We start from the raw sequence: 20,851 nt of genomic DNA, 5'->3' as shown, positions 1-20,851 counted from the left end.
TCTTGCTTAACACGATCTTTTACCTTGTTCTCTGCAAAAATGTCTTAACAAGGTTTCACTGTACGTATTACCGGTATAAAATACGAATATGACATCTTTAAACATCCACAGTCTTAATAATAAAAATTCCTTACACAGTTGTTTTAACACTTTTATAGTTATACATTGAATAAATCTCGTATAAGTGTTGCATACTTTTCTTAATAATAAACGTTGTATATGCATTGTATTACTATAATGCACATATACACTCATTCCAAGCTGTAGGAATCTCACACTGCAGTTCACTGGCGTATTTCTTCACGCTGACCGACTTTATGATCGCTTTCGCTGATTATCTAGGAGCAAAACCTTTTGAGAAGTGAAGTCCAAGAAAGTACAAAGATGAAAAAGCCTCACGGTAGCAAGAATAGAAGAGAAAGTTCGAATAAAGAAGAACAGTAATACACATATTTCAGCAGTATATTATTCTCACTAGTAATAATTATATCAATGATAATCATTAACCTCATTCCACGCCCATGTCGTAGTGCTGTGAAAACTAGAATTTCGTAAGATATAGAGCCGCCTCTTGGATCTTTCATCGAGGCCAGCGCCTCAACTGTCAGAGTCACTCAGCCCGACTTATTAGTAAGACTGTTTTTGAATTTATTCAAGGGACGGTACACAGTACACAAATATGTAAATTAAAAGATACAGGTTTTATCCACTAATTCTATATGGAATCCATGACTAATATTCATTGCAATGTCCGTGATAAATATTGCACGACAATATTCCAACTTACACTGAAAGATTGCTGTATAATGTGTAGAATAGTAAAGAACATTTGCTGACGATTGAAAAGTGCACTTTGGGACCACTATAGGAAGATTAAATGCACGTCGGAGCATGGTGATAGGTGATGTGTGGAAGGTGCCTATAATATCAAACTATTTCTATATCCAGCATTTAACTTTCATAACTTCTCCCTAGCTGCAAAGCACAAATGTAGTGAGACAAGAATTTTATCCCTGCACATAATGAAATTAATTGGAACTTTGGATGCATAATCGCACAGTCTGCAGCGGGCGTAGTCTCAGCCTGTTTCTAAGAGAGGTGGACTTTAACCTAAGTAAAGAAGAAAGAGCTAGGTCATTTTCTGCACGCTATAACCAAAACTGCAGTATATCAAGCTGTTACTAAAAATCTAAATTTTCTCTAGAAGGGATCTGACAGCAAGAAGACTTTCACTTACCTCGACGGAATACCTGTCTGTTTTAACCTCAGCTCTGTGTGATCATTTTTTTGTTCGATTGTCATTGTAACATTTGAGTAATGTTCTGCTGGCCACCTCTTTAACCTCCATCTCTGAACTATTTTCTGGTTTGGAACCTACAACAAAACAATTTATTAATGATAATATTTAATAGTTGTAGTAGAGATGTTGCAGCATAATGATAGGTTTTCGATGTTTTAGTTTTCACCACAAATTACTCCATTTCAGGTACTTGCATTTCAACTTTATTCAGTCCATAAATACAACAGAAATAACATGCTGAGACTGCCTGATACATGAATACAGACTTTATATACTCTAGATTATTCTTATGAACTAATGTGCATATAAATGTCAAACACATTTAAAAACGGCAAACCACAAGTCTGATGTCGACAAGCACCCAATTTTTGTGATAAAGTTTCAACTCATTTTACCAAAGTTTGCATCCTTCAAAACATGCAAAATACATACTTGTTTTAATATAGAAATGTACAATTCATCAAGTGTTTGTAAATAGAACATCAAGGCCATAACAGTGACACTTCACAAATGAACTCTCAGACATAATTTTAAACCTTTATAACTCCAATTTGGTGCAAGTTTTGAAACAAATTGCAAGGCTCTTCAGCGGCTGAAGATGACCTGCTAAATGTGATGATGCTTGTTGTTCAAAGGGGCCTAACATCTAGGTCATCGGATCCTAATGGTACAAAACGAGTTGAAATGTAATCAAAAATTAAAGTCCAAAATCCTCCAGTGCCCAGAATGCAAAACGTGAGGACGAAGAATGAATGGATGGATATGAATTTAAAACAATGAGTGGATCCAACCCGCAGAGTTTCACATTCACAGAAACTGGCGTAAAACAATAGTATTACTGACCAAGGGACTGCTTCTAAGCACAATGCTGAATCGATGATGCTTGCAGGCTAAAGGGTTCCATAATCCATGTCATCGGCCCCTCATGATGGTACTTATCGTTAGGAAAGTAGAATCATGGTATTTGTCATGGTGCGGTACTAATCAAAAGTAGCATGGACTCGCGGTATTCCAAACATTGCGCTGCCATTTACAGGCAACGCAAACCTATGGTATTCATCACATAAGTGTACTAACCACAGGGACTCGTACTATCCCATGGTGTTCCTCATATAGTGCTACTAATCACAGGCACTGTAAAAGCCGACAGTGTACTCTATGTGGGAGGGCTGACCGCACGGTGCTCCTGCGTGCTACTAATCACAAACCTATTTGGTACCTAACAAAGTGGTACTACGCACAAGTAAAAGCGACCCATGGTGTCCCCCCTGTAGTGATACTAATCACAGGTAGTTTCATGGATCTAATACAATCATCCCTTGGTCGGCCCTGTTAGTTGCCTCTTCCGACAGGCAGGGGATACCGTGGGTGTATTCTTCACCTGCGTCCCCCACCCACAGAGTGTTGTGTGTTTGGTCTGCAAGAGCTATTTTATTTCACTCAAGACCGCCGGCAAGCCGGTTAGGAACCCCTATCCGCCACCTGGGACGCGCCACGTGGGAGTATCGCCTCTCCCCCTGCTACGGCAGCGTAGTAGGTTCGTGGACTGCTAAATGTATTAAATACATCGAAAATAAATCAGGTATTGATTACGCGGAAAATCCAGGCTTATAATTGTGATTGACAGAGAAGTGTATTATGTTATAGGGATTTCGAAACTATAACACAAGATGTTTGAACATTAGCAAATACATTAGCATCTCGATGCACCGTTTCCGGAATTGTAGTTTTTCCCGTAGTCATCGTTCAATGTATTAGGTCCCAAAAGCTTTCCATATAAACCAATGTTAAATTTCCCTGCGCGTATCGTTCCTCGAAGTAACATTTTATCACATCGATCGTAAAAACGAAACTTGTCCTCTGGCACATTTTCCTGAAAGGAATGATTGTTTGTAAGAAAAATATACGCAAAAGTTGTTTGAATTCAAAGCGACTCAATACTCTAGCATAGAATAGTGGCAACCTGTTATGCAAAAATGTACGAGTGATTCCGAGATGCTAGCCTTGAGCAAGGATCTTGTAGGGCGAAGTGTAGTGCGCAGGTTATTTACACGCAACCACACTACGAGCCTCCTATTGCTAACACTTTTCGACCCCTAGAAGTAATCTTATTTACAAGAATTAAAATAGAGACACTGTAAAACTCAGATTTGCCTCCATTTTCTGTGTTGTTAATGACCAGCTAAGGCTGCCTCCCTTGATGAAAATTAGCAAATTGCACAGTTTAAAAAACATCACAGCATGCGTTAGGTATTTTTTTTAGTTAGCCACAGGGTGATTAATCGCGTCCTACCTTGTGGAGCATGCAGAATGCTAGAGGCCTGTGGAGCGCTTTACTGCCCCCTGCACAACTGTCTTGTTACAAGCTGGATCTAACCAAGCCAGACCAATAGTCTTTTCACTAGCCTGGTCTTTTAACTAGTTCCCAAGTTGGCAGCCTCGCATAGCCCGCTGCGAGATCGTCCAAGGTGCGCCGTGTTGGATCTTTAAAATACAGTCTGTGAAAGGTCAATGGAATCTTTACCCCCGGGTTATCGCTGTTAATATCCATAAATAAAAGTACAGTAGAAGTCCGCTATAGCGAGTAAGGAAATATAGCGAGAACTCCTCTATAATGACAGCTTTTTTCTGTCCCTTGAAAATCGCTATATTAAACCATGTATTATACTTTGGCAACAGCAAGAACCTTGGCACTGATGCATCCATTATTACGAGCGACTAAGCGTGCATATGTTTTTGCACTATCAATATTTATGAATTCCAGCTATTATATTGAATGTGATCGATAATCTTCGGTGTAGTTTTTTCGCTATGTGTACTAGTGAGCTCCCTGGTCGACATTTGAACTCTAATGCGATATTGGAGTCGATCAGCAATACAGTAAAACCTCGATGAATCGTTTTTCAAGGGGGAGGGAGAAAGTGACGATGGATGCGGGAAAACAATAAATGCGGGCGACATAAAATAAGGGGAAAGTACAATAACAAAACATGGGTACTGTATTTGGCGTGTGGCGTCTGGAGCCAGGTGCAGATCTTTTGAGTTGTCACGTGATAGGCGATCTATGCGCTTATGAAAATGTGGCTCTACCTAAGATGAATCCTAATGCGTAAGTCGGCACACACACACAGCCCCCGAACTGTCGGAATTAACCAACGAAAGTTCAAATTCCCGACCCGATCATGACCTCTAGAACTGAAGGACAACACGTGCTAACTATTTAGCCATGGAGCAGAACATGCTCATACTATACATAACGGTATCAAACTACTGCAACCATGATATACGCGATGAAAATAAAAAGCGAGACTTCTAAGCTGTTTCATTTCACTTTCCCTTACATCTCATATTTGAAAACCTCCAAGGTCATTTCTCTTATTGTAAATTAACCCTTTGGCCTACCATTACTTGTGAAAGGAAGTATTCCCTTACATACCATTTATTTTTCAGTCACTTTAACATAAATTTGACTGATTGAATAAGGAAAATTGAAGACACACACTATAACATTTTTCAAGTTTTATCACGTTTTTATGGTTTGGAGAAGTCAGTTTTTGTATGGTATACCAAGAAACAGTTATCAACATGAAGGGCAACCACGCATTTGACGCATTGAAAAGAGGTTTCCTTCCGTAGACCCTGCGCGTAACACACTTAGCATCGCAGGGATGGCACTACTTTCTTCTCTGTAGGGGCAATTTTGGATGAGAAGTGCCCAGAATGTTGACTCAAGTCTCAATGGGGTGGTACCAGTGTAGAGACGGCCTCTGCTGAGGTTCTGCGGTATTTGAGCACCTACTAACTACTGTTCTGCAACACTGATGCGGAATGCTGTGTTTATTCTTCATTGTTGGGTTGAGAATTTGCCAAATGAGAATGGAATTCAATAATGCCATATCAAGGAGGTAGAAGTACATCTTTTTATAGCCTTTCACATACTTCCTCATGAGTGGGAAAGACGCCCGTCGCTGATTATGAGAGTCAACCCCACCCCACCCATTATAATCGACTGCCAGGTTGGGTTACAGCTTCTTCCCTCGTTTTAATTACACTGTAACAAAATCTGGTCTATAGTGCTTGAGCTGACAAAAAGTGTACAGGCTTTTTTCAATCCATTTTACGACTAGGATTTTGTTCGCCGAAGCGAAAGTAAGTTCACCCTTCTTTAGCTGTGTTTCCTTGAACTTAGGAGGCATATGTTTCCTGTTTGCTCTAACCGTGCCAATAGCATGTACAAAGTTCTCCAAACACCCAGAAGACCCTTAGACATGTCAAAAAAATCCTCTCACTAAATAATAAATCATTGTAGGTAGATCCTCCCTCACAATCCTTCCCAGTATATATTTTGAAATTCGAGCAATAGCCATTCTCTGAAGAGCAAACTTTGTACACCTTGATACCGAATCTCGCTCTCTTGGGTGGATTATATTGAACGAACGACAGTCTACCTTTGAATTTCATCATCAATTCATCAATGCAAATAATTTTCACCTGGAGTATACACAAACTTGAATGAGTCCAAAAGTAAATCTATAACAGGTCTAACCTTTCTTAGTTTGTCATGCTTTGACTTGGAGGAGTCTGCACTAAAATACAAGAATACCGGGCGAGTTGGCCGTGCGCGTAGAGGCGCGCGGCTGTGAGCTTGCATCCGGGAGATAGTAGGTTCGAATCCCACTATCGGCAGCCCTGAAAATGGTGTTCCGTGGTTTCCCATTTTCACACCAGGCTGTACCTTAATTAAGGCCACGGCCGCTTCCAACTCCTAGGCCTTTCCTATCCCATCGTCGCCATAAGACCTATCTGTGTCGGTGGGACGTAAAGCCCATAGAAAAAAAAAAAAAAAATATATAAATACACAAGAATTTGTTTATAGAAACGAAGTGGTTGAATTGCATGGTTTCACTACATATGGGAGTTTCTATTACTCTACGTTTTGACCAGTTATCTTGCAATGCAAGCTTTTTTGTCCGTGACATAAGAATACACAAAGCAAAGTGATCTTTTAGCTCGTCTATAGTAACAGAAAACCAATGTTTTTCCATGTAAGTATTACTGGTTTCAAGGGGAGCAGATAAATTAATGAAATGTAGAAGCATAAGCATTGGTTCCCTTCATAACATGATCCCAGAACTGTGGGGTTAGAAATTAATTCACTACGTCTATTTCTTTTGGATTATTCCCCAACCTCGTCCTCACTACAGAATGAATTTCAGAAACTGGTTTGCATGTTACAGAAACAGGCTTATTGTCAACAAGATCCCAACTCCAAGTATCATAACTAGAGTTCTCACCCATTCTTGTTGCATTCTGGTTTTGTCCCGTAGTTTCAATTGGCATTAATGGCAATGGGCGATAACCTGTATTTCAGTGCAGGTTCCGTAGACCTTTCGCGAATGATAGGTTAGAGACCCCACACGGCGCGGCTCGGACAGGGCCACAGAAGTTAGAAATTTACCACCCTGCGCCTCAGATGATGTCACAACGGACTAAGCAAGGCTGCCAACTTAGGGATTAGTTTCAGGACCAGTCTAGTGAAAATATTATTGGTCTGGCTTGGTTAGGTCCGGCTTGTAACAAGACAACTGGGCAGGGGGGCAACAAATTAGTCGATAAGCGTCTAACATCCCACAAACATCACAAGGCACAACGCGATTAATAACCCTGTGACTAATGTAAAAACGTACCCGACGTACACTGTGACTATTTTAAACTGCGCGATTTTCACATTTTCAACGAAGCTGGCAGCCCTAGCCAGCCAATAGCAACACAGAAAATGATGGAAAATTTGAGTTTTATAGTGCCTCAGTTTTAATTCTTGTAAATAAGAATACTTCTAGGGGCTGGTTAGTGGTTGCAAGTGATAAAAATCATTGCTATCCGTATTGAAGATACTGAATGTAGGATGCTAAAAGGTTAGTTTTTTCCACCTATTCAATACATATAAATTTTATAAATTAGGAATTTATTATTGATTCCACTTGAGACATGTTTCGCCCTTCATTGAGGGCATCATCAGTCAAAATATCACCTCAAGGTAAAAAATCAGGTAACTGGTTAGTAGTTGACAGTACAAATTAATACATATTATTAATACAATTACAAAAATTAAGTATGGGAAATAGTTGTACAAAAGTGATGGTTGAACATATAGGTTTATAGATGAAAAGTCAGCACCAATGCCTAAAATTAACATAGTAGAGTTCGGCAGTGGTGCTCTGGAGAAACAGTTGACGCAATCATAGGGAAATAAAAAGTTAAGAAATAAAAAATATTTACGGTACATTAAAACAATTAAGGGAGAAAAGGTGTGGTGTTCGGCGTCAATGTTTGTAACCAAAATTAATGTCAAAGGTTGGTAACTATACAGTATTTACATTGTTCAATTGAACAGTTGAGATAAAGTTTTTAAAATATTTACATTATAACATTCAGCGTAAATGTTTGTAATAAAAACAAATGTCAATAGTTGGTAACTATATAGTAATTACATTATCTAATTGAATAGTTGAGAATTTACAAATATATACATAATTACAAAAGAGCAGCTGGTGTGCAAGGATAAAAAATCTTTTTAGTACCAAGTGCGTCCTGATGTTTTAGAGGTTGGAAGAAGGAATTAGTATTGACATTTCAGAAATATGTAGAGCAGTTTAATTTAGTTAAAATCACCGGGGGTAGGGAAATATTTCATAGCCAAATGAGGTTTTATAGGTATCAAGCTGGAAGTTTTTCAGTTGCAGTGCCGAGATCGGTACGGAGACTGGTCAGTGTGGATGGAGATTCATGGGTATTCCATGCGTTTGAACGGCAACAATGGTGACAGTTATTAGTGGGTAATTGCTAGTTATATGGGTAATTGCTAATTATGAAAATGTTGCGGGTTGAAACTTTCGCTTATTCTTTTAGTTGACTTCTGTAGCATCGAATGTGATGTGAAGACATCGGTGTGAAATGCCCGTGAGACAAATTGATATTGTTCCGTGGAATAAAGTATGGCGGACTTCGGGATGAAGTTATTGTTCTTATCTAGTCTGGTGAGAAAGAATAGAGTTGCTTGTGTTGTGAACTGCTGTGGAGAGATTAGAATGTATACGGCAACTGCAGAGTCAGAGCGTTAAAGCTGGGGTGAGGCATCTTCTCATTCTGACTGTGAAGAGGAGCCGTAGTGGCACGCCATATTTGTGCCGATGTGCGCTGGGTTCCGGCGTGTTGTTGAAAGTTGTATTGTATGCAGTGGAAGTTATCTGATGTGTCGCTGAGAGGTAATTGATGATGAGTATTGGTGGACTTGGAGGCTCAGTCGGTAATACGCACATGCGGTTAGCCTCCTTCTTAGTCCACCAATACTCATCATCAATTACCTCTCAGCGACACATCAGATAACTTCCACTGCATACAATACAACTTTCAACAACACGCCGGAACCCAGCGCACATCGGCACAAATATGGCGTGCCACTACGGCTCCTCTTCACAGTCAGAATGAGAAGATGCCTCACCCCAGCTTTAACGCTCTGACTCTGCAGTTGCCGTATACATTCTAATCTCTCCACAGCAGTTCACAACACAAGCAACTCTATTCTTTCTCACCAGACTAGATAAGAACAATAACTTCATCCCGAAGTCCGCCATACTTTATTCCACGGAACAATATCAATTTGTCTCACGGGCATTTCACACCGATGTCTTCACATCACATTCGATGCTACAGAAGTCAACTAAAAGAATAAGCGAAAGTTTCAACCCGCAACATTTTCATAATTAGCAATTACCCATATAACTAGCAATTACCCACTAATAACTGTCACCATTGTTGCCGTTCAAACGCATGGAATACCCATGAATCTCCATCCACACTGACCAGTCTCCGTACCGATCTCGGCACTGCAACTGAAAAACTTCCAGCTTGATACCTATAAAACCTCATTTGGCTATGAAATATTTCCCTACCCCCGGTGATTTTAACTAAATTAAACTGCTCTACATATTTCTGAAATGTCAATACTAATTCCTTCTTCCAACCTCTAAAACATCAGGACGCACTTGGTACTAAAAAGATTTTTTATCCTTGCACACCAGCTGCTCTTTTGTAATTATGTATATATTTGTAAATTCTCAACTATTCAATTAGATAATGTAATTACTATATAGTTACCAACTATTGACATTTGTTTTTATTACAAACATTTACGCTGAATGTTATAATGTAAATATTTTAAAAACTTTATCTCAACTGTTCAATTGAACAATGTAAATACTGTATAGTTACCAACCTTTGACATTAATTTTGGTTACAAACATTGACGCCGAACACCACACCTTTTCTCCCTTAATTGTTTTAATGTACCGTAAATATTTTTTATTTCTTAACTTTTTATTTCCCTATGATTGCGTCAACTGTTTCTCCAGAGCACCACTGCCGAACTCTACTATGTTAATTTTAGGCATTGGTGCTGACTTTTCATCTATAAACCTATATGTTCAACCATCACTTTTGTACAACTATTTCCCATACTTAATTTTTGTAATTGTATTAATAATATGTATTAATTTGTACTGTCAACTACTAACCAGTTACCTGATTTTTTACCTTGAGGTGATATTTTGACTGATGATGCCCTCAATGAAGGGCGAAACATGTCTCAAGTGGAATCAATAATAAATTCCTAATTTATAAAATTTATATGTATTGAATAGGTGGAAAAAACTAACCTTTTAGCATCCTACAGCCGGTTAGTGGGTCGAAAAGAAGCATTGGCGTGAATAACCTGCGTACAATACTCTAGCATACGAGATCCTTGCTCAAGACTAGCAACTCTTAATCGCTCGTACATTCTCGCGTAACGAGTTGCCGCTATTATATGCTAGAGTATTCAGCTGTCTCTTTAAATTCAAAAACTTCTGTGTATATAATTCTTGCGTACAATTGATCCATGTGGGAAAATTGTGGCCGAGGACAAATATTTTTTGATGATCGATGCGATAAAATGATAGTTCGAGGGACGATAGTTGCGAGGAAATTTAATATTGGTTTATATGGAACATTTTCGGGACCGAATAAATTGAATGATGGATACGGAAAAATGACAGTTCTGGGAACGATGCACCGAGGTTCTACTGTACCCATAAACTGGTGTTCTATAAGCTCAATTCAAAATGAAGGAGAACATGTTTTTGTAATGAATGTGTAAATAACGTGGCTGATGGCAGTAGTTAACTCATTAGAAATAAGGGTGAAGTAAACGACCGCCTAATTTTAGAACTATGTACTGAAATTAAGCAAGAATGAGACACCCCTCAAGATACGGTGCAGAGTGGATGACTGATTTTGGAGGTTAAGAAAAGAAAATGTATTAAGCGAAAAAAGGCGCTACAGAGGTACACGAATAAAAACTATCCAACACAAATATGTAAACACTTGATGTTTTTTCCAACATGTGTGCATTTTACGTCGTGTATGCACGGGCATATTGAAAGATATAGGGTACCTACCGTTTTTAAAGATACGATGACAATATTAAAAGGAGTGAAAAAGACAAGAGAACAAATACGAAAACCTTCTCCACTGGGGCTTATTAAATTAAAACACGTGTATTAAGAGATGTGTAAAATACCTTATAACAAATATAAAAACATTTGCAGTGGGGCCCCATAAAAGTATCAGTGCATTATAGACCATGAATTATTTGGTGGTTAAAATTGGCCATGAGTGAGAGAAATGACTTTGACCGTCATCTTGAATACGACAACACTTTGATTGAATGGAGCTGAAACTCTACGATGCGAGTTTCAACATACACGCCACCGTTTAAAGATGCAAATGCCTGTCCACTTCTTGGATTTGTCTTCGTTAATAAAAGATTAAAAAAATTCTTCAGTATCTTAACGGGGCTATCACAAAATACACACCACGCTAATCAACTTCACAAGATTATGTTCCTAATCCTTACGTAGTCTATCACATGACAATTATCTGCTAACCTTCACTGCATCGCTCAACACAGAATACATTTCTAACTTCTGAATGGAATATGAAATACAAGCACAAATAGGCTTACTGGATTATTCAGTAATATCACCGAAAACCGGAGAGCAAAACTGAACTTTCCTGAGGCTAAAGACTTTCTTCCCGAAGATATAATTTACTCTCTAAAGTTCTGGAATTCAAGGTCACTTCCCGTTTTCGCATAACTTTCCCCGGCCTGCCTCCTGTGGTGAGGGCTCTAATCTTTATTGGAAATCACGTTCCTTTCACAAGAGATGACAAAGAACAATTTCAGCACTGGGAAAAATGTGATCTTACTGACACAATAAAGGAGATACATTTAAATAAGATTTAATAGGACATGAATCGGGACTTCGAATTTACGACGTGCTAAGAAAGAAATCACCTTAATGAGGAACACACATTATGAGAATTCGCTGTATTTTCTTGCATCTTGTTAAATTTCGAAAAGGCTATTCCTGAGTAATTTATAGCGAGTAGGGGGCAACGAATCCGTCTGTCAACTGGCGTCCCCGGGTTCGATTCCCGGCTGGGTCAGGGGTTTTTAATTGTAAATGATTAATATCCCTGGCCTGGGGACTGGGTGTTTGTGTCGTCCTTCATGTTCCTTTCCTCACATTCAACACTCTATACTTCCTCCATTCGAATTACACACAGGTTCATATCACATGGTGCAAGTAGGGACAAAAGATCTCTATAGGTCGACACCCCGAACAAATAGCATTAAATATATATATCCATACAGTAAAACGTCAATTCGAAGTCGTTGGGACTAAAATATCGGACTTCGAATTATGTGTTTTCGAATTAAAATGTTAAGGCAGTTTCGAATAAAAAGTCAATTTCGGTAATTATCCGTATTTCAAATTAAACAATTTCAATAACATGCAAAACAGTATCTCTCAGGTTTCCGGGAACTAGAGCTTGTTCGAATTAGGTGGGATTTTGAATTAAACGATTTTGAATTATCGAGGTTCTACTGTATAGTGAAAAGTTATCGTTACTCTACTCGTGCTTGAAATGTGTTTTCATGATACATGAAAAGGCCATTTAAATAAGATTTAATAGGACATGAATCGGGACTTCGAATTTACGACGTGCTAAGAAAGAAATCACCTTAATGAGAACACACATTATGAGAATTCGCTGTATTTTCTTGCATCTTGTTAAATTCGCATTGAAAGTTCTCGTCAATAACATGCAGCTTAGATTCGTAAATGAAGGTTATCATCCGCGACTTTGGGGGTTGCTTTCGTACACACCCGAGAAACAGCGAAGCTTCGCAGATTTTCCAAGCACTAGAAGTTTCAGTTTTTCGGTTCTCGTCACATTAGCTCCCAACATTGCTCTGACCCTTTCTTCACTTGTTAACTGTTCCTCACAAACCACAAATGCCGTATTACATAGTTGATGTTGCACAAATATCGAGTTACAGAGTATTTTTTGCTTCAAGGGAGGAAATATTTGTTTCGAGAAATCGAGAAATTCATGTAACCGGATTTCGAGCAATAGAGAAATAAACACGTGAAGAATAGGACAAACGGCCGGGAAATTTAAGTTACTTTGAGGTATCAAGGTTAGACTGTACATGCTAACTGTAATGAGTGTAGGGGTTTTCCGGACTTTTACCAAAAAGTCTGATATAACGACAATCCGCTATAGCGAGTAAAGTTTTCGCAGTTATGAATTCTCGCTATAATGATGACGCTTGTTGTTTAAAGGGGTCTAACATCTACATCATCGGCCCCTAATGGTACGATATGAGACGAATGTAATGACAAATTAAAAGTCCAAAATCCTCCACTGACCAGAATTCAAAACGTAAGGATGAAGAATGAACGGATGGATCCGACTCGCAATGCCCCAGTATCGTAGAACAGTAGCATTAGTGACCAAGGGACTGCTTCTAAAGCACAATACTGAATCGATGATGTTTGTAGTCTAAAGGGCTCCTAAATCCAAGTCATCCGCCCTCATAATGGTACTTATCGCTAGGAAACTAGAACCTTGGTATTTGTCATGTTGCGGTACTAATCAAAAGTAGAGTAGACTCGCAGTATTCCACACATTATGGTACTACTTACAGGGAATTTCTACTGTAATTTGCAATAACAGTACTGACCTAAAAGGTTTTCAATCAATGCAAGATGTAAAGGAATAAAATTGCATAAAAGTAACACTTTTTATTTTCATCGCATATATCATGGTTACAACATTTTGTTGCCATTATGTATAGTATGAGCATGTCTGGCTCCATGGCTAAAGGGTTAGTGCGTGCTGGCCTTTGGTCCACGGGTCCCGATCAGGTAGGGTTTATAACTTTCCTTGTTTAATTCCGATGGTACAGGGCCTGTGTGCACGCTATCTTCAGCCTTAGATTTCATCATAGGTAGCGCCCCATCCTCACAGACTTGCAGGTCGCCTATAACGCGTCAACTCGCAAGACCTTCAGTGGGCCATAAAGCATCATTGTTGTTGTTATTATTATTATTATTATTATTATTATTATTATTGAGATTCACATAATGAAAAATATGAAAATACAGTACTTGTATTTTATTATTTTGCTTTCCTCCTATTTTTGTATGTTACCCACATTTGCTTTCCTGCATCCATAGTAATTTTCCCCCTCTCCCTTGATATACGATGCATCGAGGATTTACAGTATACATAATAACAAAGTTACTCACCAATTCAACGAACTCTCCATGAATGTTGCCTCCGAAGAATTCAAACTTGCCGCCTTTCGTAGCATCTACCTTGACTGGACCTTGGGTAAAGGCCTGTAGGAACTGCAACGAGAGATGAGAATTGTTAGGACACCCAAAATGTGCACATCACCTTGCAAAGAGAATGAAACAATTAATTTTAACAACTGATTTTCCATCGTTAAATAAATTTCTGATTACAGGATATTGGAACTCTGAATGATAGGCCTACATAATTAAAAGATTTGCCTACAAAACAAGAAGAGACATATCAGCATTAAAACAAAGGAGGAAAATGGACATTAACCCATCATCTGAGAGCCCTCTGCAGTGATGTAGATGGACAAGTGCTTCGAAGCATACCAGTAGGTTGCTGAAGGTTTCCCAGCAGGAATGTAAGGTAATTTACTACCAGTGCATTATTTCCCCAGAACATTAATTGTTCACGAAATATTTTCTTGGAATATAGTGCACACTACTGAACCAAATAAAAATTTAATGGGGTTATTACTTGCCAGTAGTTTAAAAAATGTAATAAAGATACCTTATACATAATTTAAAGATCAGCTACGGTGAGATTAGCAATCTCTAAGATGAGTTGGATTTGGAAAGATAGGACCCCATAATGAAGAACACCAAATTCCATCTGGTCAATACCCTTGTCTACCCAATCGAGACCTATAAAAGCTGATAGAAACAAGATCAGTGCCTTTGAGTGAGTTGCGGGTGTACAGGCGCATCCTGAGAGTCTATCAGACCAAACACTGTACTAACGCACTGATCCTGGAGAGCTGGGAATTAAAACAAGACTCTTAAAATGGGTTCGGCACGCCCACCTCCTGTACTGAAGAATAGGTGAAATGGAAGAAACTAATGGTCAAAGGGAAGATGGATGGCAATAGACTCAGAAGCAGGATACTGATAAGATGAGTGGACTAGCCGTAGCCCCTACTTAGGAAGTCTCTACATGAGGCAACCCAAGTGTCAGCGGCAAGAGACATAGGTGAGAGAGAATAAGACAATTGACAGACCGAAGCAGGACCACCACGCCCCATGAAGGGGGAAGAGCTAAGGAGGATAGTATTCCTCAATGTACGAAAAGCAAAGCTATGTCCATACAGGTCAAGAAGGCTTTTGAAGTAGCAGAAGATAAAGGACCCCACTATCTCGAAACAGATTTTCAGCTTATTATGTCTTGTCAACGTATGAAAGAAATAGAACCCAATAACGCTGAATGTCTATTTCAAGAACAATATGCTGTGAAAGCTTCCACTAATTATAATCTCGGTACTAAGTGGGGAAGAGTGGGTAGTTCTACGCCCAGCCACTTTAGTTCCCGGAAATAAATCCGGTACTTATTTTTCATGCAAGTTGCATGACCCTCAGGGCAATGAGCCTTTCCAGAAGTGGACTTCAGTTCCTACGTTTTCGACTTCTTGACGGTGAAATGAATCTTTCTATGCGAACTCAGCATGCCTTTACTATACAGTATAGACAGATTTCCCTTTATTGATTAGTGTGCATGTTGAGTAACAGTAATGAAACAGTATGTTTCAAAAGTTCATCAACTTGACCATTTTACCAATCATTTGAGATCAGAACTCGTGTAGATTAGGCCAAGTTTTACAACCGCATGTCCTTCCGGATGTCAACCCTACGCGTGAGGGGGTGAGTTCAGGATTTAGGCTTCCGAAAGGCCGAGGACTGCGATTCGTGTTAGTCCATGCGGGCAACGAACATGGTTTTGTGATAAAAACATGACAGATGCACATGAGGAAATGACTGGTGAAATTTACGAGAAGTGGTATGCAGAACAACTGTTGCCGAACACTCCTGAAGGGGCTGTGATCGTGCTGGATAATGCCGCTTCTTATCATTCCCGTAAGTTGGAAACTTTGACAGTGCATTTGCGGTGAAAAGATGACAACGTACATTGGTTACGTAAAAAACAAATATCTTTTGAGAATGGGATGCTAAAGCAGGAATTGTTGCACACTGTTTCTCAGCATAGGGCCCTGTATGATAAGCAGAGAATAGATGAAATGACAAAAGTAGCAGGTCGGCAGATTCAACATCTCCCGCCTTATCACAGTGAGTTAATCCTAGTGAGATGGTGTGGGCCCAGGTGAAAAACTACATCCAGCATTCAAGAAAAATGACATGGAGAATTTAATAATGGTTCCTTCTAAGAATATTACGATGAACAACTGGGCAAATTATGTGAACCAGGTAAAAGAAATATAGAAACAGTTATGGAAAGCAGACAAATTACAAGCTGACGACGAACAGTTCTAAATAAGACTTTCATCATCATTTATCATCCTTAGGTTCATCTCGCAAACCTAGTTCACCCAAGGCAGAAACATCCGACCTTGCAGAAATCATTGGTGTACGCCTATTGGAGAGCAACGACAGTGATTAAGGAATATTGTATTTAATTTACCATCCTTCAAATATCCATTTATGAGTGAACTTCAAATTTTAAATGATTAATGTGTAACTGTGACGCCCTGCTTTAGTCACACTCGAGTGCAATCTTCACGAGTAGATTTGGCAACAGTGCACTCCATCTATGCTGTAGTACATTTTAAAATTCAAAAACATACTATTGAACCAGATAAGCAGCTGGCCCTTGGTGGGGCATAGGCGTTGTAATATTTACCGTATTTCTACGAATCCAAGATTAAGATTTTTTCTCAGTACCTCGATGTCCGAGTCTTTAACAGGCCTGTAGGCTACATCGCTAGCTGCAAGAATCAGCTGTACAGTGCCTCTGTGTAACGTCACTGGTTCTTAGGAAATAGCGAAGAGAGAATGACATTCTACTGTATTAGCTTCTACAAAAACGTTTCTCAAATCTACAGAATGGCATAAAACCATAAGATTCTTTGAATTCTTAGAAAGGCAATTGCTACTCAGTGGCAGAGTTAAAAAACATCTACTGTACCCGACAGTAAAATTAGCAGTTTTATAGACAGCATGTATATTTTTGTGAAGGATTGTTGTGTTGTAAAGACACGTGGAACAGGTACTGCTGGCAAATTTTCAACAGGTTCTCGTTGATGTATGATGCGAATTTTAAGTCAATGCTCATTAACACGTTCAGTACCTGCTTCTGAGCAGGACACTTGAATGCCTGGACCAGCCATTTTCATGCCCGGTCCTCTTGACATGCATCACTTCATACAATTTGCAATTACTCCTAAACTATAAATGTTAGAAAAATGATACTTTGTGCTTACCTCTAGTAAATATTTAGGGTGTGATATATGGTGTCACAGGTTTCAAAATACATCTAATTTTATACAGCCTATCTGTACTTTCGGTATAATGATTACTGTCATCGAAGTGAAGAAATGAAAGAATATGAAGGAAGCGTATTCGGAACATTGTATTAGAAAATATCGGAGTATGAAAAACAGGGTCTTCGGTCCAGTACATTTTTATAATCAGGATTTTGAACTAATCGGTTTCCACGATCGCATGATCGAATTCTTAGTGAAAGGCCAGGGCACCACCCTTATCACTTGACTCGCGTATAGATTGGTCTGCTCACACACATACTGATAAAATTCGTTATTCATGAAAATACTCGCGTAACTCAAAATATCCTACTTATTTTCTATTTGAACGTTTATACCTGAATTATCTGTAAATGGTGGAACGGGTGGACAATAACTAGGATGATATGTATCAGGCACTTAACTTTTCTCTATAGGCGTATCGGATTCGGGAATCAGAATTTCATCGTCACTTTCACTATCCGAGTCTAATTCAGGATTAAGTTCATCACCAGAATAATCATTGTGAACAATATCTCATTAATCTTCCGTAAGAAACTTTGTTTTATACGCCATTATACTACACTCTGTAAGAACAACACGCACTGCATTGGAATCTCTAGTACCGTCTTGACGCACGAGGAAGTGCTGTGATATTCCCGCTAAAACAGCTAAGATAAACATGAGCCCACTCAACGCGAGGGTTATCTCAGAAAGGTCAACCAACTTCTTGCTACAACCAGTAACGCTGACGAAGGTGTAAGAATCCATATATGACGAATATAAACAGCACTGCTTCGCGCGGAACATTAAACGTCTTACGGCGTCCACGGTCCGCAATGAGTTAAACACGTAGAAATGAAGAAATAACTAAAGCCAATGTTCCAAGTTAGTGTGAGAACAAAGACAGTTTAAAATGCAAAATGTGCAAAAAAAAAAAATGCATTCAGTGGTCTGCAACAAGGACACTTTAAAGAAATCTAAGATTAAATTGTGAGGTACGTGCGTGAAAAACGCAAGGGTGGAATAGCCGTAACATGGCGCAATAAACTCAACGTTCTCATCTTCATTATACATTGCTAGCAGCTGAACTCAACTGAAGCCGGCAAACGAGATGTGCGTCTAGTGGCAGCCTGTTGAACCTGCCGCTTAGTGAAAGTATGGACAGCAGGAATATTTTTCTGATGGATCCTTGTATTGTCAAGATGTGGATCAGGTATGCAAATTTTCAATGGGTTCTCTTCTATATTATGATAATTTAATAGTTATTAAACTTGCAGAAATAAAGCATAATTGTGCAGCCACAAGAAAGTACAGCATAACTAAAGCCAATGTTCGGCGTTGGCATGAAGAGGAAGATAGTATTAAAATGCGTACTGTACAAGAAAGGCATTCATACGATTTCACAAAGCACTTTCTAAAGCCAGATTTTTTTTTTTGAAGGAAAAAGGGGGGTTGGTCTTGCATTCAAGATCGTCTTGGATCCGGAGAAATACGGTAATAACGAACATAAATCACAGATTCCATGCACACAAATATACTTCTTTATCTAGTAAAGAATGAAGATACCTCTTTCATCGTCAACACATTGTAGATTTCCTCTGCAGTACACTGGAATTTGTGAGTTTGTTGTAATGTTGTGGTATCTATTTTCAAACCTCGTGCTTCTGTTTTTGGCTTCTCTACGTAATCCATATGCACCTGCAAAATAAGATAGAGATTAACAAACATTTTTTGAGGATCACTTGCAGCAACTCTGGCACTAAGAGGGTTAAGGCCAGGTGCCCTTCTTGATATCTGATTTTTGAGATGGCAATCTCAACCCCAAAGAGACCAGGATTGCAACCTCAGTCTTCTGGGTGGGAATCCAGCAGCCAAGCCACTGAGCTAATCCCATTCCCCCACCCTCTTCTGACAGTGAGTTATAAATCCAGTAATACGACAACAAAGAACACACTTACCTGTTTATTAAAACCAGAAGTTAAATTTGCTATTACTTTGGCATCATCTTTCTTTGGAAGAATCATACCTTTCGTGAATTCTGTAAACAAATTAAACAGTCATCAGTCAAATATCACTCGACCAATACACGAGAGTGTGTCAAGCTGATCACTATACTCCACAATGCTTTATTTCTAAATTGACGTTTTGGCTGATTTGGCTGTCTGTTCGTTATGCACTGAAACATAGACATCCAACCAATCGTAAGCTGCCATTCACATAAACTTATATTGGCAGAGTGCGATCTCGAAACCTAGTTGCCAACTCTAATATTAACATTCACCATGGGGTTAACCTGTCTAGCTCGTGTGTATGGCACTCTGTACAGTTTGTGATGTTTTGCATTTTTCTTCAGTAATTAGTGTTCTTCATATTAGACTAATCTCTCTAGTACACTGCAGTTTAGCATATCATAAGTTAGTACAATACAGGTTTAATAGTTCAGTGTATAAAAATACCTGTAGTTTTATTTACGCCCGTGTACTGGTTATTGTACTCAGTTTGTGCGTGTTTAGCATGTCTCAGTGTAGTTCGGGAAAGACAAGTGGCAAGAAAGTGACCCTGAGATCAGTGGAGTGTTCTCTTTGAAGGCCATAACCTCCTTCCTATACCAGCCATTACCAGTGAGTGACGTTTTTACAAAATTGTACAAAATTATTTTAATCCTCCTAGTCAATACTATATACTTTACGGCCAATTAAGACTAAACTTCACACATAAATAGACATGTTTCGACCTGGCATTTGGTCATCCTCAGTAAGACGTGTATAAATTAAAAAAAAAAAAAAAGAAAACGATATGTTAGACAGTTTTTTAAAAAGCATGATGAAAGTTAAGAAACTGTGAAATGTTGATTGATAAAACAGTCTTGAGCTGGAGGTCTTTCTCTTTCAATGTCTTAATCGGACATAAAATATGTAGAATTGACTAGGAGGATTAACATACAACCTGTGACAATGAAGTTCCGTGAAGAGTCCTGTACTATCAACATAGATGAACAATGCACGACAGTGACCTTACTGTCCTTCGAAACAGTCCTCTCCCATAACTATGCACTGCTGAGATTGGCGATATATGTCCTGGAAACTTTGCATGAAGGCTTCCTTTGGGATGGTGTTCAAAAGCCTCGTCACGTTTCGTTGGATGTCAGAAATATCGTCAGATCTCTTTCCTTTCAAAACCAGTTTGAGTCGTGGGAATAAGAAGAAGTCTGGAGAATTGAGATCTGGCAAGTATGGGGGATGTTCAAGTTGCATCACCCTCTTTCTTGCCATGAACTGTTTGACGACATTGGCCGTGTGTGGGCGAACGTTGTTATGGACAAAAAACCATGAACCTTGTTGTGCGTACTCGGGTCATACCTTTTTCCGATGAGGGGATCCTGGAGAACGCCATTCTATGCTTTGCAGTTTCGTTTCAGGGTTGTACCTGAGACACCAGGTTTTATCGTCAGTGACGATACAGTTCAAGAAATTTGGTGTCGCATCCGCTGTTTCGACAAAATCCTGTGAAGCCTCTAAACGTGCCTGCTTCTGATCGCCATTCAAGTGATA

The 20,851-nt window shown here is 39.1% G+C and overlaps 1 protein-coding gene across 1 annotated transcript in view; it reads right to left on the bottom strand.

Annotated features, from left to right (window-relative positions):
• LOC136885091 (activator of 90 kDa heat shock protein ATPase homolog 1) overlaps positions 1 to 20,851 on the bottom strand; it is a 71,372-nt gene that overhangs the window by 12,666 nt on the left and 37,855 nt on the right. Inside the window, exons 6-9 of the mRNA XM_067157534.2 lie at positions 19,259 to 19,338; positions 18,867 to 18,998; positions 13,999 to 14,100; positions 1,238 to 1,374 (exon numbers count right to left, since the gene is read on the bottom strand). Of these exons, the coding sequence (XP_067013635.1) occupies positions 1,238 to 1,374; positions 13,999 to 14,100; positions 18,867 to 18,998; positions 19,259 to 19,338 (451 nt within the window). The remainder of the gene's footprint in view (positions 1 to 1,237; positions 1,375 to 13,998; positions 14,101 to 18,866; positions 18,999 to 19,258; positions 19,339 to 20,851) is intronic.

Source organism: Anabrus simplex, chromosome 13 (assembly GCF_040414725.1).
Source record: "Anabrus simplex isolate iqAnaSimp1 chromosome 13, ASM4041472v1, whole genome shotgun sequence".
Taxonomy (NCBI): domain Eukaryota; kingdom Metazoa; phylum Arthropoda; class Insecta; order Orthoptera; family Tettigoniidae; genus Anabrus; species Anabrus simplex.
This window is presented reverse-complemented; position numbering and strand designations above follow the sequence as displayed.